Raw genomic sequence first — 25,469 nt, forward strand, 5'->3', positions numbered from 1 at the left:
GCCCTCGCTGGGTGATGAATGAGCTGACAATAGGGTATTGATAAGGAATTAACCTTCAGCCCTTCTTGCTTCAGCGCCAATAGAGCGGTAGCCAAGTACACACGTATGATTGGAAATCTGTGTTTGGCCTCTGCCACCTCTGCACCCATCGACGCGCTGGAGAGACGAGAGGAGGACGTGAAGCGTTGTGCTGTCCCATTCTTGGCCCAGACCCCACCTGGCAGGTCCTTCTCGGGTCCCTCAGCCCATGGCTGCTGGGGTTGCCCATGGGTCTATGGGGCTGCAGCAGCCCCTGTGCCCCCCACCTGGCATGGGGGGGCTGTGCCCATCCTGCTCAGGCCTCCACCCTCAGCAGTTTGTTTAATTAAGTGTTTTGCCTAATGGGATTGCCTCATTTCCATAACAAACTGGCGGGCTGTCATTAGGTGGGCTCCCTCATTCATTACTGTTAATTAGATATGGATCCCCCAGAAGGCGGCGCGGGGTGATGAACGAGGCCCCTGACACACGCTATTACACATTAGCATTTTCTCAATACATCTGATACATCACGGCCCTCCGCTTCCTAAAGATATTTTAAATAAAATATTAGCAGCCTGCTGCAGGGGGTTTTAGTGGGGAAGAGAGGGAGGTTTCCTGCCCCTCACCCTGGCCTCAGGCCTGCTCTGGGCTGAAAGCGGGCCAGACAGTGGCTGAGATGCCCTGCTGCTCCCCAACAGCCAAAAAAAAACCAAACCCAGCCAAACCCACCCTTCTGCCACCGCAGATGAGAAGAGGACGCTGATGTCCCCCCTCTGCCCCAGCCTGGGCACCCCAACACCCCATCCCCAGGGGTTAAACACCCATCGCCCCAACTGCAAAATGTTTGTAAACCAAAAGCGTCGGCGCCAGCGCCACGGCGGAGGGAACCCGACCTCCACTCCCCCTCTGCCACGGCAGCCTCGCGGTCCCTGCTCTCGGGGGTAACCCTATACCGCGCCGGGGGCCCCTAATGCAGGACGTATAGATCTGTTGGGGCTGGGCGCCTCCTGCCCAACCCATGCAGCCGATGAGACTTCATTATGGGGAGCTCCCTCGGGGTGTGCTCTTCACCGTGCCCTCCCGGCTCTGGGGAGGGGGGGGACCTCATCCATGGTGGAGCAAAAATGCTTCACTGCAGTGCGGGGGTGTGCTTGGGCAGGACCACTGTCTGGTCAGCTTTCAGCCCTGGGGAGGCCTGAGGCCAGGGTGAAGGGCAGGAAACCTCCCCGCAGCCCTACAGCACGCTGCTAATATTTTATTTTAAATCTCTTTATAGAGGGGTCATAGAATGGTTTGGGTCAGAAGGGACCTTAAAGCCTATCATGTTCCAACCCTCTGTGATGGGCAGGGACACCTCCCACGGGACCAGGCTGCTCAAAGCCCCATCCAACCCGGCCTCAAACACCTCCCGCCCCAGCAGCTGTCCCTGCACCCCAAATAGGACCAGGGCTCCCCTTTGGGACGTTACCCACATCCAAGGGCTGCAGCACAGCCGGGGATCCCTCCTCCACTGCCTCTCACCTACGAAGGGAAACAGAAAGGTGGGAAGCGCCCGAGAAGATTTATACTTGTTTAATTCATGTCAAATGTAGTTTACAAACGGGAGTGACAAGTACCTCTTTGTATAATATACACCGACACACAATCATCGACACACTGGAATATCGCTTTGTGCAACTGGGATTCTTTGGGCAAAGATACGTAACTCCGATATTTCAATTATTTTTTCTTAAAAATCATTTAAAACTCATTACAGAAAAGGGGAAGCGGCGGATGCGAGTTACAAACCGGGATGCCTTTCCTCTCAGCCTTCCCCCCCTGCAGCCCCCTTCCCCCTTGAAAACAGGGGATAGCTTTACAGTTAAAAAAATAATAAACACCCTCCCACCCCAAAACAAAGAACCAGTGACCGCTTACAGATGGTTTTACACATACGTCCACAGAGCACATGGCTGGGCTGCAACACTCGCCAGGAAGCCTGGCTTCCTCCCAGGGTCTGTTTCCAAGGAAGGGCTGGGCTGGGGGGTCCTGTGCTCTCCCTCTTCCCGGCTGCCTCTCACCAAATCCATCCCTAAGACCCCAGCGCCCAGGCATCGCAGCCCAGCCATGCCTCCACCAAATTCTGCCCCCATTCCTGCCCCAGAGCCAAGTGCCTGTCCTTCCCCTGCCCCAGTGCTGCCGGCTGGAGGGTCACCCAGCAGTGACAGCCCAATCTGCAGCCCCTTCCCCTGCCCACAGCCTCTCCGGGCAGGTAGGGCCCTCCTGGGGTGCTTTGGCTTCCTCCGGTCCCTGGGAGCCCTGCAGGGATGTACCCCCAAACGGGGAGGCTGCGGCTCTCTCTGGCCACCATGCCGCTAAGAGCTTGGAGACGCGGGAAACTTTCCATTAGGAATTGTTGCCTTTTGGCAAGATGCTTATAAAATAAAGCTTTTTCAATTTGTTTTGCTTTGGGGTTTTTATAGGTGCAGTGGGATCCTTCTGAAACAACTCGGGAGATGCCAAGGACAGCATCTGCTCTCTGCTAAACCGCTGGGGTTCCAGCTCCAAACCCTTCATCCACTGCTGTGTCCAGACTGTCTTAAAATGCCCCAGCCATGCTGCACGGCCAGGTGGGATCCGCTTGGGATGACCCTATGGGATCAGGGGAAAATGCACTTCCCCATCTCCCTCCCTCTCTTCTGGATTTGGGGAGCTGGTACCCCACGACTGCCTGGGGATCCGGGGCAGGGCTGCATGGCGTGGGGCTGGGAGAAGTCAGCACACGGAAAATGGAGCAGGATCTGTTTCTTGGGTCCTAAAAATAAAAGACCAACCAACAAAAAACACCAGGCCAGACGGCAGCTTTGGTCAAGGCTGAGGAGATGGGAGACAGGGACAAGCATGGAAAACTGTGTGGAAGAAGTTGGGGCTGTGGGGAACCTCTGGCTCTGGATGGAAGCATCTCTGCTCACCAAGGCCTGTGGGCGAGCCCTGGAGGTGGCCATGCGGGCGAGGAGAGAGGGCTGGCTCGGCTCTCCGCCTCAGTGCCAAATCCTCTTCTGCAAAACGCAGGAGAGCAGGAGCCGGGAGAAGCTGGCACGAGGCAGGGCTGGCTCTGCAGGGCTTGTGTCCGGCAACCAGCACCACCAGGGAACCGGCCGAGCCTCTCCAGGCAAAGCCAAGAGCAGGGCCATCCCTCCCCGTGCCCACTGCTTCCGCAGGCACTGGGAGCAGCTCAGGCATCCTCAGCCGGCAAACGCTGCCTGGAGGAGGAAAGCAAAGCTGGGCAGGGGCTACAGCCCTGGAGGGGGCACCGGATCCCCAAAGCTGGGGCAAAGGGCAGCGCTCCCACACGCTGCTCCCTCCAGCTCCGTTTGCCCCTTCCCCAGCTGGGAAAGGCAAAGGGGGCTGAGCCGAACCCCCCCAGCGAGGAGTTAAAAGCCGTGTCTTTCCGGGGATAACGATTCTATTATAAATAGCCCCATTAGCTACAACTAATGACAAAAATCCACCTCCTCTACTCCCCATAAGTTCTGTAAGTTACGGGCAATGCTACAGCCATTACTAAAAGCTGTTAACTTCATATCTGAATGAGGAAATATACACCACAGAACATTAAACCATTTATATTATATATATGTATATATATACTTTTTTTAAACTAATGACTTTAATGCCAAAACTTTGCTGAACCAAGAAAAATATGGGTTTAATGTTCTCTGCTCATTTTTTTTTCTTCTTTAAAAAAAATACAACCCAAAAAAAGGAAAGGGAAACTTATTAGTATGTAATGTTTGAGTCTATCCCATTTATACACAACATTGTAAACATATATAATCTATATTACATGTGCTTCATTTCTGCCTGGGTGGGTGTTTTTTTTTTCTTTAAACCTTTTTTTTTATCACTAGTACACCACAAAAAAACCAAAACAGAACCAAACCAAAACCCAAACTGAAACAAATAAAAATGAAACAAACAAAAAAAAACTGAACAAAGAACACAAGTTACAGGTTATTTAACATCTTTCTGTCAAGGGTCCCTTCCCCAGTCTCCTGGGGGCAGAGTGGTCAACAACACAGTCCAAAGGAGGGCTCACGAGCCATCCGCGATGCAAAGCCAGCTCCAGGGAATGGGTGGATGGGGAATACTGGTTTTAAAAAAGGGGGCTTCACAACAAAGGGTTTGGTTTTGCCCTCTGCAGGTGCTGAAGGAGGTCTCAACACGCAGGATGTGGAAGCGAAGGCTCCCCACTGCTCCTGTATCCTCGAGTCCATGTCGGGAGTCTCTGGTTTGTTTTTTTTCCCTTAGTTTTAAAACGTCTTTTTTTCGTTGCTGTCGTTCTTCTCCACCCTTGGTGTGATGAGCTGAGCCGAGTAGCTGGGTCCCGCCCTCCCACTGGATCCTTCATAAGTAGATGCGCCGAAGGTCTCCGGGAGACGTGATGGTGTTACACTGGGGACAGAGCTTCTTGGCACCCTGCAGATGAGACAAACAGCGTGAGAGAGCGACACACAGCAAAGGACAACGCATGCGACTCAGCCTGGGACCTCGGGGGCAGCAGCACAGGAGCAAGTGCACCAAGTCCACCCTCCTCACCGCCGGACAGAGCCATGCCCTCCCAACAGCACAAGCTGTGAGGAATAGAAGCCCCAACACCTTTCTTGCCTTTTCTGCAAGCTCCGTTCTAGTCTCCAGAACAAGGTGGCTCTGCACAAGGCAGGAGCTCTGCAGGAGGCTGAAACCCAGAGCCAAGACACGTCACCAAACTCAGGAGCTCCAGGGAGAGGAATCTCTGCAGATAGATTGGCCTGAGCGCCCTGTCCTGCTGCACTGTCACTGCTGGATGCTGGGCAGATCTGTTCCTCCCTGCTTCCCTTGCTCCCCTGCAGCCCTTGATGAGCAGGTTCAGGTCACTGAGCAGGCAGAAAACCAGCCCAGCAGGAACAAGTGCAGTTTTCCTCCAGGATGAGTGAACTGGTTCATGGTGGGGTTGAACCATCCCTTTCAGGGCAGCATGCAAGGAGACAGCCTCAGCCATCCTATGCAAGTCCCAGGGCTGCTGGCATGAAGACGGCCCCCGTCCTGTCCCCCCGCAGCTCACACAGATGCTGCAGAGACAAATCTGCTCTGCCAAGGTGAGCTGAAACCAGAAAACTGTGATGTGAGCCGGGGCGAGGTAATGGGCGGCCGACAGGAACGCTACATGAAATAAAACAAGGGCTGATGTGCCGTCTGTCGCCGAGCCTGACAGCAAGAGGGTATTAATAAGCCTCAGAATCGGGGTCAACCTAAGCCGGTCATCATTAGATTGGCAGATGTGACAGTTGATGGGAAAAATGACAGAGAGATGTCTCTGCTGTGAGGCAGCCTCCTGTCTACAGAACCAGCAGCGAAGGGAATTGTGATGCCCCGGCTCTCAACCCTGACCACAGCCTCAACACAACCTCCTGCCCCACCAAACTGAGCAAAGGCTCTGTCCAAGCACCCTGAGTTTTGCTCAGTGCTGTCACATAGGCCCTTCCAGCAGCTAACGCCCAGTGCTTGGCGTGAAAAGCGAGCTGACAGGATGCAATGTGGGAGCCTGCCGGTTTGCACAGGGCTTGCTGCTAGAACTGAAGCCTTTCAGCTTAGCGATGCCGCTGCTCTCCCTTAGCAGGCTTTGTTTGCTAGATGTGGACTGAGTGGCTCTTCAGCAGTTGTTTCTTTTAGCTCTTCTGAGGGTGGGGATGTTTGGCTGCACGTGGGTGGGGAGGAGCACTGATTTCCCCAGAGTTCATTTTTGCTACGAGCAAAGCTCAGCTGCTCCCATCCAGTGTCTTACGACAGGGGAAGCTCAGATTGAACATTAGAAAATATTTCTTCACAGAAAGGGTTATCAAGCACTGGAACGGCTGCCCAGGGAGGTGTTTAAACACCTCATCCTTGGAGGTGTTTAAAAAGCAGGTATATGAGGTGCTTGGGGATATGATTTAGTAGTGGACAGGTATGGTTGGAGTTGATGATCTCAAAGGTCTTTTCCAACCTAATGATTCTATGCCTCTATCTCATGCTTTGTCCTGGGATTTGGAGGGGGACTGAGACAGCTACAGGCAGATGTGTGTGACGCTCAGCGAGGGCAACATAGCTAACCAGACCAGACAGCTCAACGGGGGAGATTTTAGGACAGATTCCCAGAAGGCCACCCTACCCAGGTTCTCCAAAGGCTGTGCAGGTGCTCGCTGTAAGCACAAGTCCCCTGCACTCAGCCCACAGGATGGCAGAACAAGCTTGATTAAACCAACTGCAGCTTTGTTCTTCTCTTTCATGGCAAAGCAAGGTCAGGTAGGCAATTCCTTTACACCACAGGGAAAGGGAAGATGGGTGTATTTATCCTGCCAGACCTTGAGATCCCTGTCCTGGAGCTCTGCTCTCTGCACTAGGTGCTGATGGCTTTAGGAGGATCCACTCCCCACCTAAAGCTGAGCTGCACACGGGCAGCCAGGGCCAGGATTTTGCCACACCAGGAGGCAGAACCCAACCACGCGTAGCCTGGCCCATTTTCTGCAAGAGCTGCAGGACCTGACTGGACATGCATTCAGGGCAGCGGTGGATGTCCCCTCACTGGCACACACAGGGGGCAGCTCATCTTGAGCTCCAAATCCTGGGTACGCCGGAGGGAACAACGGCATCCTGCAGTCCTTCAGCAGCCTGGCCTGAACACGGCGCAGGCTGACTGCATGTGGCACGCTGGGCCCAGGTCCCTGCGTCTCCCTAGCACTTATGCTTGGTATTAAAAAGTCAAGCAAAAATAATGACTTCAGACCCCTTGGGGAAGCCTTTTTTTTTTTTTTTTTTTTTTTTTTAAAATAAAACTGTCATTCTCTGCACACACCAGCATGTGCATTAAATTCAGAACGAAGTCCTGATTTTTTTCTTTTTAGATTGAAATTGCTTAGAACCTCATTCCTTACATCTGACTTTCCGGTGTAGGTGTACAACATTTATTGGCACTGGCATTTAAGCTCTCCTCTCTTGTAGAGAGGTGCATAAGCTTGTACACACACACATGCTGGCGCAGGCACAATGAAAAAGCGTTTGCTTCCCCACTGCTCACCTGCCAGCTGGGGTTACTAAACTTTTCCCTTGAAATAAAAATGCTGTGGAATAATAAGTCCCACCTGTCGGCCAGTTCTTTCTTTCTTTTTTTTTTTTTTTTCCAGGTCCTTCTGCTCCTTTCATCATAGCTTCATGGAAAAGCCTTGATGTGTTATAGCTGCGTGTGCTACAGTAAAGGCCACCTCAGCTTTTCCATTATAAACCCCAGTTTTGAGGGGTTTATAAAACTCTGCTGCAAGAAGTTTGCTCCAGGGCTGCTACAAAGCAAAGAAAAGGGGCTGGAACCAGGATGGAGTTTATTTTTTCTCCTCCTTTCTTAATTAAAATTTGGCAAGTGATTGATCCGCAATACAGGCTAATCACTTGGGGTGGGAGTTTGAAAAATACATTAACGAGTGCTGAGATGTTGAGAAGTCGTTAGGGCTTACATGGTGCCAGGAAGGATTGGACTATTTTGTCTTAAAGTTGCCTCTTAAAAAAAAAATGGCATGACGTCTGCTATAAATTGGCTAAAGTAAGAAAACTCAAAAGGATGGATTTAGGCACTTCCCACTGTCCTGTGGGTCTAAAAATGGGCAATTTCGCAAGCAGAATATGCTACCAGGCACAGAGAATATAGAGACATGTATACACACAGACAGAGACAAAGAAACTTTGCCTACATGGTGCCACTGTCAAAGTTGTGCTCAAAGCTTGCCTCTTCTATAGGAAGAAAAGTCAAGGCAGAGCAATGACAGGACTGACCCAAAACAAGACTCAACTTCTGAAACTCCAAGATCCAATTCTCAACCAAAGCAACAGCCCATCTCTCCACACCTGGGCATGAAGAGGCAGCTTCTTTGCAAGTGTGAATTCCCAGAGAAGCATTCACCACTGCCGCTGTGGGATACTTCCAGTTGTCAGGTAATAGGGTTAAAGCAATCAGGAGAGTATCCTTTTTCACAGAGCCTCCTCAAAGCATGCAGCTCACCACCACAGGTTGTTGGGAGGCCAAAACCAAAATATCCTAATGAATAACTGGACAACCTCATGGCAGATAGGAACATGGTGAAGGACCAAGTGCAGCATTCTCCATGCAGTTAATGACTAAGGTCACAGAATCATTGAATCACTAAGGTTGGAAAAGACCTCTAAGATCATCTAGTCCAACCGTCAGCCCAACACCACCATGACTGCTAAACCATATGCTGAAGTGCCATGTCTACACCTCTCTTGGACACTTCCAGGGATGGAGACTCCACCACTTCCCCAGGCAGCCTGTTCCAGCATTTCACCACTATTTTGGTAAGGGATTTTTTCCTAATATCCAATTTAAACCTTCCCTGGTACAATTTGAGTCCATTTCCTGTCATCCTATTGCTTGTTAGTTGGAAGAAGAGAGCAGCACCCACCTCACTACGACCTCCTTTCAGGGAGTTGTAGAGGACGATAAGGTCTCCTCTCAGCCTCCTCTTCTCCAGGCTAAACAACCCAGTTCTTTCAGCTGCTCCTTTATAAGGCTAACGCTCCAGCCCCTTCATCAGGTTTGTTGTCCTTCTCTGGACACGCTCCACCACCTCCCTGTCCTTCTAGGACTGAGGGGTCCAAAACTGAACACAGTATTTGAGGTGCAGCCTCACCAGGGCACGATCACTTCCCTACTCCTGCTGCCCACGCCAATTTTGACACAAGCCAGAATGCTGTTGGCCTTCTTGGCCACCTGAGCACAAACAAGATCCCTACATTGCTGGAAGCGCTAAGGAATCACCTAGAAGAACTGCTGTGTCTCCTTGCTGTTTCTTACAAAAATACTCCAGCCCGCATGGGATATACGGCACTACAGCCTAGAAAAGCGACAAGGCTAAGAATGCAGCAGTGTTGTCTAACAAAGATGTAAATGTGTCAGCTGCAGAGCATACATATCTATCGATGGATCCCCTGGAAGCATAGTCAGTCATGAGGAAGGCCTTGTAGAAGTGATTTTTTTTCCAGGTCTTGCAGCTGACATTTTCAAATAAGCCCAAGACAGGCAAGTACAAGCCTGAGGTCAGCAAATACTCACAGGAAATGCTGGATTTGGCCACAGGGGAACTCAGCAAACTGCACCTGCTCAAATAAACCTGCCCTCTTTCAGTCCCTGCACTCACCAAGAGCTCCATCCTCCAGCAACCAACAACCTGACTTAGCTTTTAACTCCATTTACTTCGAAAGGAAAGATATCAGGGTTTGGGAGAACACAGAACCACAGCTCAGAGAGAAGTTAAGAATTCAGCAATTTATTTCCCTGGCAAGATCACCTCAACCTGAATTACTACTGACAGACACCTATTCTCATAAATCTCCAAGGGTGGTTGGCTCCAAACCTCCCCAGCAAAGCACTGCAGCAGACTGTCAGAGCACTCTTCCCGGGAGAAGCTGTAGGGTCCCTCTCAGTTAACGGAGAAGGATAGAGATTCATCCCTCATCACGCAGTGACTCAGGGCTGCAGTCCAACAACCAGCTGAGGATAGATACCAGCCACGAGGATGGTCAATGTTCAGTGTTCAGGAAAATGAACCCCACCTCGCCCTGCCCAGGCCAAGCCTCCTTCCTGCAACACCATTTCCCCTCCAGTCTTTGAAGAACCTGCACGTGTTTTCAGGGGTTTCCAAAAGGGATCACAGGGAAGTCTCTCCAGGCTAGTGTCCCAGTTTGTGCATAACTTGAAGATATCAACCAGCTCTCTGCATGCAGGGTGGATGAACGAAAACCACCACTGTTCAGTGCCCCAGACAAGCAGTACGTATGGAGCAGCAAGCTTACTGGCGTGGTCTGACACAGCAATGCAAAACCAGCAGCAGACAAACCCAGATGACAAAATAGGTAACTGAATTCCAGGGAACCCAGGCATGATCACATGGCATCAAGCAAGACAATCTTGTGTCCCTCTCTATCTCTCCATTCCTGTTGTGCCTACAACCACAGAGCTGCCTACAGTGTATGCAGCACACAGCACACCTTTAGCTGGTGTCCCCTGGACCACAGCCCTCAGGCAGACTGGTTCTGCTCACAGAGCAAGTGGAAGGAGGGAGATCCACTCACTCATATCCTGATGCTGAGTGAAGGGATGGTTCCTCCCTTTCTCCATGGCCACCGTGAAGAAGACTGGCTAACCAAGCAGCTTCTGTTGGTGCTGAAGTGCTGAGAACCATGATCTCAGTTCTCTTAAGCCATCTCCAGTACCCCTTTCTGTGACCCCAGACTTTCCTTCACGTCAGTCTAACACAGCAAAAGGACACAGAGATGGAGCCTGCTCTGGTGGATGTTTCACCCCCAGAACTTGGAGCTGGTTTGAAGCTAGAGAGTCCATTCGTACAGTTGGTGGTTAAAAAAGTCTCCTCCTCTCCCTTAGCAACAGAACAGTTATAATTTGTAATTGGACATGAAGAGCCAAAAGTCCAAAAATTATACTTTCAGAAAGCCCAAGTGCTTTGAAGATTCAGTCCTCATCAGTGCCCTAGACGCCACCGGAGTCAGAGGATACTAGAGATGCTCAGACTGTTGTAGCATCATAACCTAGAAAATGTTTAAATCTTGAACCTTGATCACTTCTCCTCTGGTCAATAAACAGACACGAGCACCAAATTTAACCCAGTCTTCAATACCCTGCACAGGTTTGGAAGTGCTCCAGGCACTCCGAGCCTTCAGTTCCAGGGCCTTGTTCAATTCACAGGCTTCCCTCTCTCTCTCACAGACACACTCACAGTCTAATTTAATATTAGATCTCGGCTGGGCATATAAACCACAGGCGCACAGGAGAAAGGGGACTTTTCACCAGCAGGGATGGCAGATCTCCAGAATGTTCAAAAGGGGCCGGAAGCCCGACACAACCCACCCGCCCCAACTCCTATTAACTCCAACAAATTGTTTATTGCACAACAGAAGAAAAATGTTGCCCCTCTCCCCCAGCCAAGTCTTTCCATGTGTGCTGCACGCGCAGGCTCCCTCTTACCGCCCCCGCTGGGAAGCCAGCTTTATACCCAGGGAAAGGTAACAGCAGCGATTATTACACACACTATCCCACAGCTCCTCGCTTGTTAAAAAAAACAAGAGTCTCTTTTGTGCCCGAAATAAAAGGAGATACCTTAATTAGAACAATGCAGGTTGGTGAGCATTAAACACCGAGCCCAGCTGCTGTATGCCATTAAATTCATAAAAAAGGAGGGGGGAAGGAGGGCAGTCTTAACGAGATTACACACATTGACTTTGATCAAGACACAAAAGCACCAAGGCGTTCCAGGGTTTTTATTGCTGTCTTCGGGCTACATTTTAATGGTTACATTAGAAACATGCGAACAGAGGCTGGGAGATTTTTTTTTGAGACGGGAGAGGGAGTGCAAGTATGCCTTGTGAAAAGGCCTGGTTTAATAAATTGGGGGCTGCAGGGAAAGGCTAGGACTGGGCAACACATGAGTAGCCACTTATTAATTGCTTCCCCTATGCAAGTGCCAAGTCCTAATACGATGTTTTGCTGGACTGTTCCCATCCCGCCTGCCTGGTCAGCAGAAGAGCCATGCATGGATAGCACACAGCCAGCTCCATCCCTACCCTCCTCACAGATACCTAGGGCAGGAAATGGCTCCTCCTCTGCAAAAGTAAATCCCAACCCCTGAGCACCTGGAGTGGGGAATCCCAGTCCTTATGAGCAGCCGTGACTGCTTCACATGAAACAAAGGGACCTGACTGAAGTTGAACAAAGTTGTTGCTGAGCCTAAAAACAACCTGAAATCAGTGGCACAGATTTAGATGACTTGAGGCTGCTGGGAAGAGGACAAAGACCTCAGAGTAAAGAAAATGAAAAAGAAATTAGTGATTTATCCTCTGCTTGTCACACTGCTGAAGTACCAGATTACTCTTAACCTCGCGGAGCACACATTCATCCAAACACCTCACAGCTATGTACCCACATATGTGTCTTTTATAACATGCTGCTAAAATGTTTACAAAAGCTTGTATAATCTAAAAAGTGATGGGGTGTAGCTGAAGAGCTATAAAATACAGCCCAAGGGATAGACAAGTTATTGAGTTGCTATTAGTACTCAAGCCCACAGGCACTTCACCATCCTGGTAACTTTTCTTGGACAAGACTTTTAAAAGGCAGAATTTAAAGGAGCATGATTGGCTTAATCGTAATTCCAAGAGCACAACGTGTTCTATAAAGTAGATTTTGTAATGCCTTAGAGGAACAGTCTATAGGAGTGGCATCCCCTTACGCTTTTTGCAACCCAACACTGTATCATCTTGCTAGCAAGAGAACAAGAGAGCACAACTGATTGTTTTCTACCCCCCAACCTGAATGAAATGAAAGCTTGAAAATCAGCTGTGCAGGGGAAATGAAAAGTTGATTATAAAGCCCACAGTTTTAACAAAGGAAAACACTTAAATAATAACACCTTAAATTTTATCCCAATGTCCTTTAATACCTGTATAAATTCTACTGCATTGGGTCACCTATGCAATGTTCAAAGTAGTCCCCAATATTCCAAATAGAACAGACTGAAGCCTGAAAACTGCACAGTGCTATCTCAAATGATTTGAAAAACATAGGTTCATGTTCATAAAAGCTCCATTCCACATCATCTGTCCCGAAGATGATTCCCTTTGCTACAGGGGAATATTAGGTTTCTCAGAAGCTCCCCATTACGCGAATTTCAGTGGATTTGGCCTCCATTCTCACAGCTTTACCTCTTTGCATGGATGCCCCATAGGAAATTACTGTAAGGCAAGACTGTCCCTGGCACAGAGCTCTTACATGAGCAATGTAAGAAGAGTAAGCAAGGGGCAGGACTGTGCTCTGGTCATAATGACTCAAATGAAACTCACTCAAGTCAAAGCTAGAGTGGGGTGTTGAACAGCAAAGCTCGGGAAATCTGCACGCACAGCACTCACATTGTTTAAGATAAAGCAAAAGGCACCTTTGCTGTGGCAATTTAAATAAAGTATCCCAGAAGAGAGTGAAAAGTCTATAAGTCAACAAGAAAGTAGCCAAGAGCCTCACCAGAGTCCGCAGCCAGCATTCTTCACAGTGCACATGCCAGCACTGAATGGAAGTCAGGGGCATTGTGTAGGAGTCCTGAGGAGAGGATAACAACAGGTTATTTCCACAGCAGAGATTTGCCGATTCTTTGCCCCCAACCCCATCACGGTGCCTTTCTTTATGGGCAAGATTTCCTTGTATTTTGTATTACAAAGCCCAAGCCTGTGTAATATCTAAGTTTGTACTTCGGTATTGTTTGTGCAGTAGAGGCAGAAAGTCTCCTGCAGTCCATTTTTCTGTCTTCTCCAAACTCCTGTTGGAAGCCCATAATCCACTCAAGCAATGACCTGGCTCAGCACAGTTATCACAAGAGCATCTGAAGTTGCTGTGGCCACCTGCCATTATTCTCATCAGAAAGGTCACCAGATCATATAGAAAACAGCGACAGGGTAAGATTAACCCTTATCACAACTCTTAGCTCTGCAGGAACAGATTAACTACATCCCAAGAACACCACTGCTCTTTCAGCGGACATGCCTTCTCTTGAGTATTTTCTATCATTGCTAATAAACCTCTGGAAATCAGCAGCAAGCTGTTGTCCCTTCTGTGGGATAAGAGACAGGGACTGCGTTCCCACACCTACAAGTCCTGAGCTGGGAAAAACAGCACAGGGCATCAAGCTTAAAGGTGCAGAGCAACAAATTCCATCAAGCAGAATTTTCTTCCGCTATCAAGAGAATAAAAACCAAACAGGAGACACAGAACTCTGCAGGATTGCCATCAGAGGGAGCTGCTGCCTTTCTTTATGAAGGCCACAGCATCTCCACAGAGCAAGGAGGACCTCAGCAACTTTTAAATGCTCAGATAACATTCCTGTTCTCAACTCCTATGTCTCGGGTCACAGGCTGTGCTCTCTCCTATGTACGTAAATCTGCGCATGCAGGAAAAGGATGCTCATATCTGAGAGTTCGCTATAGGAAGGCTCAAAGTCTTGCCCCAATACAGATGAACAACCACAAATACCAATTGGACAAAACAGTGCATACAGAAATTTCAATTGTTGAGCAATCAATCCAGCACCTTTGTTTGGAAGGATAATTAGCGTATAGGGACAAAGATGAGTTCTCCCACTCCACCCCGAAGAGAATCAAAGCTTCTCCCCTCCTCAGCAAAGATACCAAGACATTTCTGATTCATTACCACAACTGGAGCGCTACTCACCATGCAAATGAGACATTTATAGCGGTCCCCACGGGAAAGCTGCCTTTCTAACTCACGGACACGAGCCTTTAACGCTTCAAATGTTGTCACAGCAGAGTCTTCTGTAATTCTGCAAAAGATGACGGAGGGTGAGCATCACTGAGCACACAAGACTGTTAAAGAGTTCTGGGAAAAAAGGATCCCACAACAGGTACTGCACTGGAAATGGCAACATTTGAACTAACACATCCAGCTTGTGGTGAAGAAAAGTTCCTGAAAAGCCTAGTGTGAATTCTTTGACGCATCCTACTAAACACTTCCGAACACATCATGACAGAACACAGCAGGGCTGGGGTTGCCAACTTCATACAGAACAAGTTTCCACAAGACATGCACAAGTAAAGAACAGGTTTTTTTGTTGTTGTTGTTTGTTTCTTTCCTGCCTCTTTTCTTGTCTCCTTTTGAGACCAAATGCTTAGGAGAAAGTTCTGCACGTTGCTCTAAAGCTAGTAAGATAACATTCTCTGGTCAGTAGGAGCTACTCTTCCCATTAGAGAATGGTCTTTGCTGGCCATCATGGCTGGGCCCAAAGAGTTGTGGTAAATGGAGTTAAACGCAGTTGGAGGTTGGTCACAAGTGGTGTTCCCCGGGGCTCAGTGCTGGGTCCAGTTCAGTTCAATATCTTTATCAATGACCTGGATGAAGGCATTGAATGTACCCTCAGTAAGTTTGCGGATGACAATAAACTGGGAGGAAGTGTCAACCTGCTTGAGGGTAGGGAGGCTCTACAAAGCCAGGACAGCACTACAGACTTGGGGGAGAGTGTCTGGAAAGCTGCCTGGCAGACAAGGAACTGGGGGTGTTGGCCAGCAGTGGCCCAGGTGGCCAAGAAGGCCAATGGCATTTTGGCCTGTATCAGAAACAGCGTGGCCAGCAGGACCAGGGAAGTGATTCTGCCCCTGTACTCAGCACTGGTGAGGCTGCACCTTGAATACTGTGTTCAGTTTTGGGCCCTTCACTACAAGAAAGACATTGACGTCCTGGGGCACATCCAGAGAAGGGCAACAAAGGTGGTGGTGGGGTTGGAGGTTCAGATTGGATACTGGGAAAAATTTCTGTATGGAAAGGTACCACCTCAGCGAGGTGGTGGAGTCCCCATCCCTGGAGGTGTTTAAAAGATGGGTAGATGAGGTGCTTAGGGATATGATTTAGTAGTGGACAGGTACAGTTGGGCTTGATGATCTCTAAGGTCTTTTCCAACCTAATGATTCTATGATCAACCTCATCAAAAACAAAATCAGCTCACTGCACAGGATCAACATAATGCCTTTCCATTAAATAAATCCTTAGCTTGTTGGGTTCTAATACTGAAAGCAAGGAGAAATCAAAAGCAATGGCCACTCTGCCAACAGGATGGCTATAAAAACAGCTTTACAATCTCTGCTTTCTCATTTCCTAGGGTCATATTTGATGGGCAGGATTATCTCTTTTGTCACAGAGGTGCTATGCTGAGGGCAGGCAAGTGTATTTTCATGGTTCTGCAAGGCTCGTGAAAAGAGCAACTTGCCAACCTAAAAGGAAGGGCAGACAACAATGCTTAGCAAATGAGACGCAGCGAGCATTATATACGAAGATGCATCACTCCAGCATGCTGCTAAATCCAGTTTCTACACAGTGCAGATACAGGGAGGGGTCCTTGAGCATTCCCCAGAGAAGTTTTAGAATATCATGTTGACACTGAGGCTTTCATTCTTGCGACAAAACCAAACCAAAACAGCAATTTTCATGTATGTCAGAGAATGTCAGGCCTGTGCAAACAGACTCCAGCTCAGAAGAACCTGAAGGGCACCTCGCCACCAGAAACTGCATCAATCACAGCATAACTCACAGTAGCACATAGGTGTTCTACCTTTTTAGAGGATGATTCATCAACAGGTGGCTAAAACCTGGCTCTACAGGAATTACTACAACAGCAGCAATGAAGTGAGTTGCAATCTCAGCACTCCTGCTGCATGCACGCACTTGCTTCTTCGGTCATTAGTTGCTGCTGGCACGCAGGGAGAGACTTAAGGTATCTCCCATAAGGTGATTCTACTGCCTTTTCCCCAAGGCTTTGGAAACAGAGCTAGCTGAAAAGATCTTGAGTGATTTTTTTAATTATGACACTTCAGAAGAAACTAGAGCTGCAGGAGTCATACGGTTAAGTATCAGTGTTATAAAGCTCCTCCAGCTCCACTCCTGCCTTTGTACAGATCAGACGCACTCCGCATGAACTAACCAAGGAGAGACCTTCACCAGGAGGAGATTCATTGCAAATGACAGTTGCTAGGAAATGGTGACAACTTTAAAACTGAAACAAAGGCAACGAAAACACACATCCCATGATAACCTAGTGGGAGAGGACTGCTCACGGACAGGGACACTGTAGATTCAAGACTTGGTACATCAATAAATATTCTTTGAAGCACAACGAAAGAGAACCAGCAGGAGACAGTGCTCCCTGCTGTGAAACACCCACTTGCTCCTACTCATTGGTATAAATTATTATTATATCCCAGCGCTGGTTCCCATCCTCAAGGAAGAGAGTTTGTGTTTTCAAAGAAAGTCTAGAAAGGAGTTAGTTTTGTCCAAGGAAGAAACAGAATTATTTATTCATAGCTAGAAGATTATCGTGGGATGAGAAAGGCATCTCACGTGCAGTCTGGCTCATCAACAAGCTGACACTAGATGAAGGCTGCAGCTGAACTTGACTTTCTGGAATCCCTTTCTTCTTCCTGTGTGCATAAGGGCACTGGGGGCATAAAGGCAGTGAGTGTGGCTCCTGCCCAAAGTGGGTGGCAAGCAGAACCTCAACCCTTGCTAAACTCTCCATTATTACCTGTGGAGCTATCTGTTCTCTGAAGGGCAAGGAAAGGGAAAGGTGGAATCACTGGGCAGATCCAAGCAAAGGCAAATTCATCCCTGGTCCCAGCCCAGTAACAGTCAAAAGCTGAAGGAAAAATTTGCCACTGCAACAACCAGAGGAGATAGAAAATGGCTTGTTTATAGAAGTCTAAATGGCTGACCCCCATCAGCCAGTTTCGGAAAGTCTCTGAGATAATCGCACCTGTCCAGTAATAAACGAATGAATCAGAAAAGGAGGCTGAATAGAGGTATAAGCAATAATGCTCAGAGGCTGCCTGATACAATGGCCAATCAATAGGAGGGCTGTAGATCAGGGTGCTAGTTAGCTGGAAAATTACCGCACCGCTGCGTGCGTCACGCTGTAGGGATCCTGGACAATCAATGTGGGAGGTATTGATTTAGTTATTATCACTTCATACGCTCCAGACATTGTTAAATATACATTTATTAACAAGACTGGGGTGCATCGGTAAGAGAGGGAGCTTTTGCCACTGCAGTATCTCCCAGCGCTGATCAAAGATGAGGTGTGACAGACTTTAAACTGCATGTTCTCCCTGCCAAGTGTGCTCTCAGGACAAATCCTGATGCACAGCATAGTGCCTAAGACGCAGCTCCTATCTCACAAGACAGATATTTTGGCCACAATTGAGTATTTTGCACTTGAGATTTTGGCAAAGCCTCCTAGAGCAGCAGCAACCAGGGATGTGGCAGCCAGGGGTCAATCCAAAGTGAGCGATAATTGCATGGTTGCTTCTGAAAAGCTGGAGGAAATGAGGTCAAGGGAAATAGGGAGAACATTAGTAAATAAAGGAAACTGGAACTACCTCCAGGGATGGAATAAAGACGAGAGTCACTTCCCATGTGTCTGGCTCCCATGGTGGCCAGCACACTTGGGACACATGCCATTCTATTTAGTGACATTTTACCGTCAACCTGCTGCTTGTATCCTAAAGATAAGCATCGCTTAGGAGCAACTCTTCCTGCAGCAGCAACCTTGGGAACTCCCTCAGGCTTCCCTCTTGCGTGCACAGCCCGTGTGCGCTTGCCCGGACACAGCTGGGAGCAGCCTGTGCAGTATTTTTACAGGGTAACATTGGGGTGGAGCGAGGGTCAGAAAGCCAAGCTCACGAACAGGGTAAGGCTGTGTACAAGTCACCCTGCCAAGGGAGGCAGAGGGAATTACAGGGAAGAAGGAATTGGCTTGTACAGCTCTGCTCTCCTCGCTTTACCTTGACCTCACACTGGATGTAGGAGGACTCTCAATAATTTTGCGCCTCAGCGCTCTGATTTGACGTGTTTGGATAATGTCATTTATCAGCCTCCAGAGAGACCTGCTGAGCACAACCACTGCCAAGAGCAATGCCTCAAGCCCCAAGCTGGTACTTCTCCAACCACACCACTGTGAGTGGCCTTACTGCTACCTGAACTGTCCTCCCTGGCTGAGAACACACCAAGAGAGCACATCCACACTCTACTCACTTGAGGGCCAACATCTTTGCCTCAAACAGGGGAGCCTGAGCAAGAAACTTTAAACAAGAGCAAAAACATGAAGGAAGGGCTCCCTGCAATGGCAACTTGGTCTTGCACTTCTCTCTTGGCTTTGCGGTTAATTCTTCAACAATTCTTCAACAAATTCAGGATGCTGGGTACCGGCGAAAAAGTCTATGAGGCCCAGCAGACAGCATGTGATAGTCTCCAGTCTTTGTGCCTGGTGCACGTTCTTCTACTGTTCACAACATTTTCCCCTAAGCACTGAAAATAGTCACAAAACGGTTTGGGTCAGAAGAGATCTTGAAGATCACCCAGTTCCAAATGCCTGCCTCACAGGAAAACATTCCTTCCTAATAGCTAATCTAAATCTCCCCTCTTTCAGCTTAAAACCATTACCCCTCATCCTATCCCTGCACTTCTTGATAATCGAGAGTTGAGAACAAACTTTTTTCTCTGAGCAAATCCTTGCTTTGTTCAGGTGAAAGACCAGAAGAAGGGCACAAAAATACCATGGATGAGGAAAAAGGATCTAGCTGTAGCTCTGAGCAGTTACTCAGCAATCACCTCCTGGGAAATCTCCCCTGGGAATCAGCCACCCCCCTCTTTGCAAAAAAACCTTAACCCAAACACTGGTTATTTGTCAAACATTAGCATGCATGTGATCTTTGTTTCTCCAAATTAAATCGAGCAATTCCTTCCCGCTGTCCCAGTGGACAATCACAAGCAATTCTGTTAATTAAATTATCTCTGATTCTGCAGCTCTGGAATCTCTCAATTGACTAAGTCTGTGCTTTATCATCAACAAAATACTAAACGAAAAAGGAAACAAAAAAATGCTGATGTCCAAGTGATTGACTTCGGTTAACCCTTCCCAGCTGGATATTAAGACCTGCTGAAGAAACTGTAGGACTGGAATGAGCCCAAGAGTGAGAGCCTCATACCACAGACACCAGTAGCAGCTGTTCACTTGTGTTTCCTTTATACTGTACAGAAAAAAAACAAAACGCACCATACTATCACTGCATCCAGCATCCTGCCACTTTGAGAGGTGCAGAAAGATGCAAGCAGTGAGCTGCTGAAGAAGCAAAAAATCACCTCAAAGATCAGTTAAGGGCCTGCGAACACTCCATCCTCCCTTTTCCCAGATCTCACTTGAGGTACCCCGCTGTTGAGGAGTCTCTATAAAACATTCTGCTTTGGTTTATTTCAACTGGATATAAATTTTCCTTTCTTCATAAATGGCCACACTGTACACAGCATTCCATAAATTTTTACAATTCTACTGTTTGTGTGTACCTTGTAAAAAACGCTTAGCACTGATTAAATGCACCACCAATAAAATTTCATGGGCTACTTTTGACACTTGATATTCTGACCTTCTTCTCTCTTCCTCATACATTTATTTTTGGTTTTGTATGCCTGTAAACACAGAGTGACAGAGGTGAAAATGTACAGTACGTCTGACAAACCCAAGAGTGATGTCTCTATTTTTAAACAAAGCTTTTATCTTCCCTCGTCCGAGGTGGAGAACCTGATCCCAGCAGAACATACATGCCATTTCGCTGCACCAGGGGCAGAGGTCAGGTCGCCAGCAGCTTACATATCATAAATATTAGAAACAGACTGGTCGATGCTTTGAAGGCAGAGTCAAGCTAAAGTAAGATTTGAAGAGCAGAGAAATTGCTCCTGGCCACATACAACCATGGCTGCAGTTGACAATTATTGTAACCACTATGACGCTGCAGAAGAGAAAGCCTACTGCAGTCCTCACTTCGTGGGAGCCCAAATCTTTAAGACTATAAAATGATCCAAAAAATGACCCCAATATAAGTGCACAATCATTTAATTGTAAGCCTTCTCTCATAGCCAATTTTAGGTGAATAGGCAATTTTTTTTAGAGAAGAGACCAAGTTTTATCAGCCTGTAACGTGTGCATGGCTGCTGTGACACCGGTAGCGCTGTGCAACAGCAGAGCACAATGATGCTGTCTTGGCTTTCACTCATACATTGTCTTCAACACAATTCCCTTGCTACCTGAGTTTCAAACACTAACTAAAAACAACCCTAAGTTTTCTGGAACAATTTTCAACCTGGTGAAAGAATCTGTCCCCTCTTTCAATTTAGCAAGCATCACCTGCAGCAAGCGCTACAGCTAATAACATCAGGAGTTTATTTTGGCAGATGTGGGTGAGCGATACTGAAGTTAGTAGAAGACACACAGACACAAAGGCTTTTCGCCCTTACTAGAGTGCAAGAATCACAGAATGGTTTGGGTCAGAAAGGACCTTTAAGATCACGCATTTCCACCCCCCCTACCATGGGCAAGGACACCTTCCACTGGATCAGGTTGCTGAAGAACTTATTACAAAGCTGAAAGAAAAAAAGTTTGCTACTAACAAGCAAAACACAAATTGATAAGCAAGTTCTTTAGAAGAAAAGGGGGCTTTAAAGGGAAACTGACACAACTCAAGCATTTTCAGTATGCAAGTCTCTGAAAGAAGTCTGGTGTCCGGCACTGGTGGCACACTGAGTGCAAATCACCCCAGAACATGTGGGCTACTGGACTGCTATGATGCACTACTATTTTATTTCACTAGATGAGCTGGCAATGGCAGGATGGGCCAGATCCCTACCAGTAAAAAACTGCCCGGCAAAGCTGTTTGCAGCAGAGCTGTGTCAAAACACAAAGTGAAGTTGGGACTCTCAGTTTGTGAGAATTTCAGTGTAAAAGCAAAGCTTCTGGAAAGATACAAACATTTCAGGAGCTAGCTTCCCCTTTATTTAGCTAAAAATCTCATTTATTGGGTTTATTTGTTTTTAGACTAACCTCCTTTGAAAAGGCTGACTTATAATCCTGTAAAACACTGTCACATGTATTGAGGAAATTGGCAAGGATGCTGATTTATTGTCCTCTAGGAAAAAAAAGCCCTCTTTCCTTGATTAATGTATGTTTTTGTATTGTAAGATATTAAAGAATGTTGCCTCACCTGTAATTATAGAGAATAGTTTATTTTGGCAAAGTGCCCTGGCTTCTGGTTGCCAAGTTATGAATAATGCAATGTTCCCCATTCTAATTTCCGTGTTCTGAGTTGTGAATTTGGAGCGGGGTGCATGCAAGGGCACACACACACGACGCTGAGGCGCTCTCAGTCACGAGCGCCTCTATTTTATACTTGCTTGCACAACTTGTTAATACTGGCATCTGCTTGCCAAATCCAGAGTTTGCTTCTGACTAATTTCATCTTGATGCAAACCAAAAATGTTGTCTTTTTTTTTTCCCCACAGAGGAATTATTTCTCTTACACTTGCATGCACCGTTGCGATACCACTGAGGGGAGCTTACCGCTGCAAGAAGGCGTTTTAAGCCACATTTAGTAGGGACTTGGGTAAAGATTCCCTGAAGAATTTAATGACAGAAGAATTCATTATGCTTTCAGATCTCCTCCGCCTCTATAACACAGAACCCAACAATGTCTTTACAGAAGCGGGAAGTAAATTCAGGCGCTGGCTCTTTCTCTCTCTCCTTTTTTTGGCCGGTGTTTCACTGGGACACATGTGCCCAGCCCCAATCAAAACAGAGACAGATGGCACCGCTGATCATTCAGAATGGAAGAAGCATTGGAGTCAGCATGTTTAGATGCATTTGTAGGGCTACGCAGTATCCACTGGCCACTGGGACTGATTTAAAAAGGCGGCGAGTGAAAGTCTGAGCTTGCGCCAAAATTTTAAATGTGCCATTTGAGCAATTATGGTTCGACATGAAAGCTGGGAGAAAGAATGCATGGGTCATTCTGATTTCGATTTAGAGACTATGTCCCCTGCTCCAAAGAGAAAATAAATGCAATCCCATTGCTTTACTGCAGCAGCTTTGGTGATAAAGGGAAAAGCTGTGCTATGGAAGAGTATTTTGCTGCAGCAAGGTTTTGTTGAGGCAGCCCAGGCTGAGTTTGAAAATGATTCTCTAAAGAAAGGTCCTAAATAGAAATAATTGCACACCTATTGCATTAATATCTCAGCTCCCTTTTCAAATGCATCCTGCATCCTAGTGACCCTAACTGTATTCCTAACAGATCTGAGAAGGTGCATCATGGTCTCTACCTTAATAGAAGCCAGGAACACAAAAGGCAGGCAGTAGAGGTGGAAAATGCAGCTCCTCTCCCTGTTGAGGCACATGAGTTAGAAGTCCCAGCCTATTGAAAACTTGCCTCTATCCACAAGTAAACATGTTTGGATTAAGACCAAGTTCCATGTATAGCTAAGTACCTATATTTTCCTACGGGAAGACTTATGGCAGCTGTAACTCATCACCCTACTGTGGCCTGGAGGTAGTCTGGGATTATTGGTAGCCTTGGTTGGACGATTACGGCACAAAATTATAAAATAACCCTGAAGTGAAAGAGGAATAGTAAATTTCTAGGGCTGAAAGGTGTTCAGAAGGTTGGACATGCAGCCAAGTCTTGCAGCCAGCCTCTGTGCACAATGAAATGCCTTCTACTCCCATGGCCTGCATCCAAACGGCTGAAATAAACAGGAAATATCTATGTTACTACAGCAGCACTTGGATTCATCTGCAGCCTTTTAAAGGCTTTACTGTGGAGGTGATATGCTTTCCAGAACTTCCATTCATGACCGCTGATTGGAGGCACACAAGGGCAGCGCGATAACACATCCTCCAGGCAGCTTCCTACAACTGCTGCTGCCGCTGCCCTAGAACTTTTACACTGCTGCTGTTTCCTTTACGGGGAAAGAAAGGATCAGAATTAGCATCATTTAAGGTAATCATGCCTTCAAAAAGAAACATGAGGCTATTAAAGGAGGCCACGGCACATTAGTATCACATAACTGTGATGCCAGAGCTGGAAGAGGAAACCAGAGGAAGGACAGGTCAGGAGCTGGCTATCTGAGGGCAAAGCAGGAATGCTTCTGCAACTGAGTGGGAAAATGAGGTTTTTGTAGACAGATACTGTTAAAAATGAAGAAAGAAGCGAACAGAGAACTAAGATGAAGTCCCTGAAGTGATGGGGAGCGAGTAAGGTTAAGACAAGCATTGACACTGAAGTGAGGGCAAAAAATCAACATGGACATTGAACTATGTTAACTCCATTACTCGTTATTGCTGCTTCTGTAAAGGCAGCGCTGGGTTCTGCATTACAAAGGCGAAGGAAATAGGAAAGCACAACTAATTCTTCCCTCATGAAATTTTTTGAGAATTCTTTACCAAGCTCCAACTAAATGTAGCTTAAAACTCCTTCTTGCAGCAGTAATCTCCCCTCAGCAGTATTGCAACTGCGCATGCAAGTGTCAGAGAAATAATTACAGACTTTACACTTATCCCAGACATGGTTTTAGTGAGAAGTAATACAAACTAGGATTTTTTTTTTGTACTACTTCATATTTATACTTACTAACCATAGTCTAAGAAATGCATAAACTACTGAGAACCGTAATTACAATCATCCTGATGTCACAGCAGCTGGCAGAGCACAAACACTTACGGAGTCCTGCCACAACAGTCAGTGAGTGCCAAAGAAAGCAGCAGCCCTATTAATGCCAGCACGCAGATAGCCTGCGCAGCCTGGGCTGCCTTTCAACAGATGCACGACAGCGACAGTGCCAGTGAGGCACAACACGATCCTTTTTCTACTCTTCAAAGGAATATTTCCATCCAAACAGAGAATTCGGCCTACGTAAAAAATGATTGTTACTTTTCTCTTGAGAGCATGTGGGCACCATACAAACATTTCCTAAAGAAAAAAAAATCAGTCCTTGCCTCTTAATTCTTGCAGTGTAGGTTAGGGATGTGAACAAACAGTCATAGGCTCAAAATATTTTCAGAAGGAACACAGCAGGATCTACAATGCTCCACCAGAGATGCTATTAAATGCAACTGGCTAATTTTAGGGATGAGTCCTCTCTCTGACAAGCTGTTCAAACATCTGAGGGCAGAATTCCTCTGCTAGAAGGCAGCTGTTTGTGTTTTATAAGCTAAAGTTTCTCTTACCTATGAAATAACTCCAATATTTCACAGGGAATCATCATCCATCTAACTGAAGCACCCTCTAACGGACCATCAGCCTCATATCCCCTTTGAAATAGCACAGCTGAGCACTTGCTGGACCACGATTTATTTTTTACCTTCTAAGACATCCTGCTAACTCTATAGCTCAATAGTGACAGTCGAATTTCACACTGCGATAGCCCCCCATTGATTTTTCGCTCCCGGGAAGCAACTCCACAAATTAAAGTTAACAGCATTTCTGAAACTAAGAAGAAAAAAAAAAGAGTATAAAAAAAGAAAGGAAGGGGCACGCAAAGAAACACGAAGGGCAAGGTGCCTAAACCACACCCCTAACATCAAAATAAAACCCCTTCCTGGGTTTTTCATCAGTTACAGGACAGGGATGCTACCGCCTCCATAGGCAGCAGCCACCTCGGGGTTGCAGACACCTCAGCTTTAAAACATTACACGTTCAACAGACAGAAGAGTCCCTCCCTGTATGAAGATGTCAAATATGCGTCTAAGGAAAACGGCCCCAAGGCATGAGAATTAGCCCACACCTCTGGACACAACTGCACTCAACAGAGATGCCACCTTCCCCCCAGGTCCGAGCTCCTACAGTCAGCTTGCCCTGCCGAGCTTCGTTAACCGCTAGCCTCTGATGAACTACAACACTGATGCAGTGGCACAGTGGTAATAATGTTTGAGACCATCATTAGCACACGCCACTTCTACCGAACAGTTAAAAGAGGGAGCAGAATAAAGAAATGCAGCCCAAAAGTC

The 25,469-nt window shown here is 47.2% G+C and overlaps 1 protein-coding gene across 5 annotated transcripts in view; it reads right to left on the reverse strand.

Annotated features, from left to right (window-relative positions):
* Positions 1–1,604: 1,604 nt before the first annotated feature.
* Positions 1,605–25,469, reverse strand: part of RNF220 (ring finger protein 220) — a 235,895-nt gene continuing 212,030 nt past the window's right edge. For 4 of the 5 annotated variants that reach the window (XM_054072950.1, XM_054072948.1, XM_009558933.2 and 1 more), the window contains 3 exons: positions 14,315–14,423; positions 13,115–13,189; positions 1,605–4,479 (listed from right to left, as the gene is read on the reverse strand). In XM_054072950.1, the coding sequence (XP_053928925.1) occupies positions 4,408–4,479; positions 13,115–13,189; positions 14,315–14,423 (256 nt within the window). In that variant the 3' untranslated portion in view covers positions 1,605–4,407. The remainder of the gene's footprint in view (positions 4,480–13,114; positions 13,190–14,314; positions 14,424–25,469) is intronic. The other variant, XM_054072951.1, reaches the window with a different exon arrangement.

The sequence above is a fragment of the Cuculus canorus genome, chromosome 8 (assembly GCF_017976375.1).
Source record: "Cuculus canorus isolate bCucCan1 chromosome 8, bCucCan1.pri, whole genome shotgun sequence".
NCBI classification, from domain to species: Eukaryota; Metazoa; Chordata; class Aves; order Cuculiformes; family Cuculidae; genus Cuculus; species Cuculus canorus.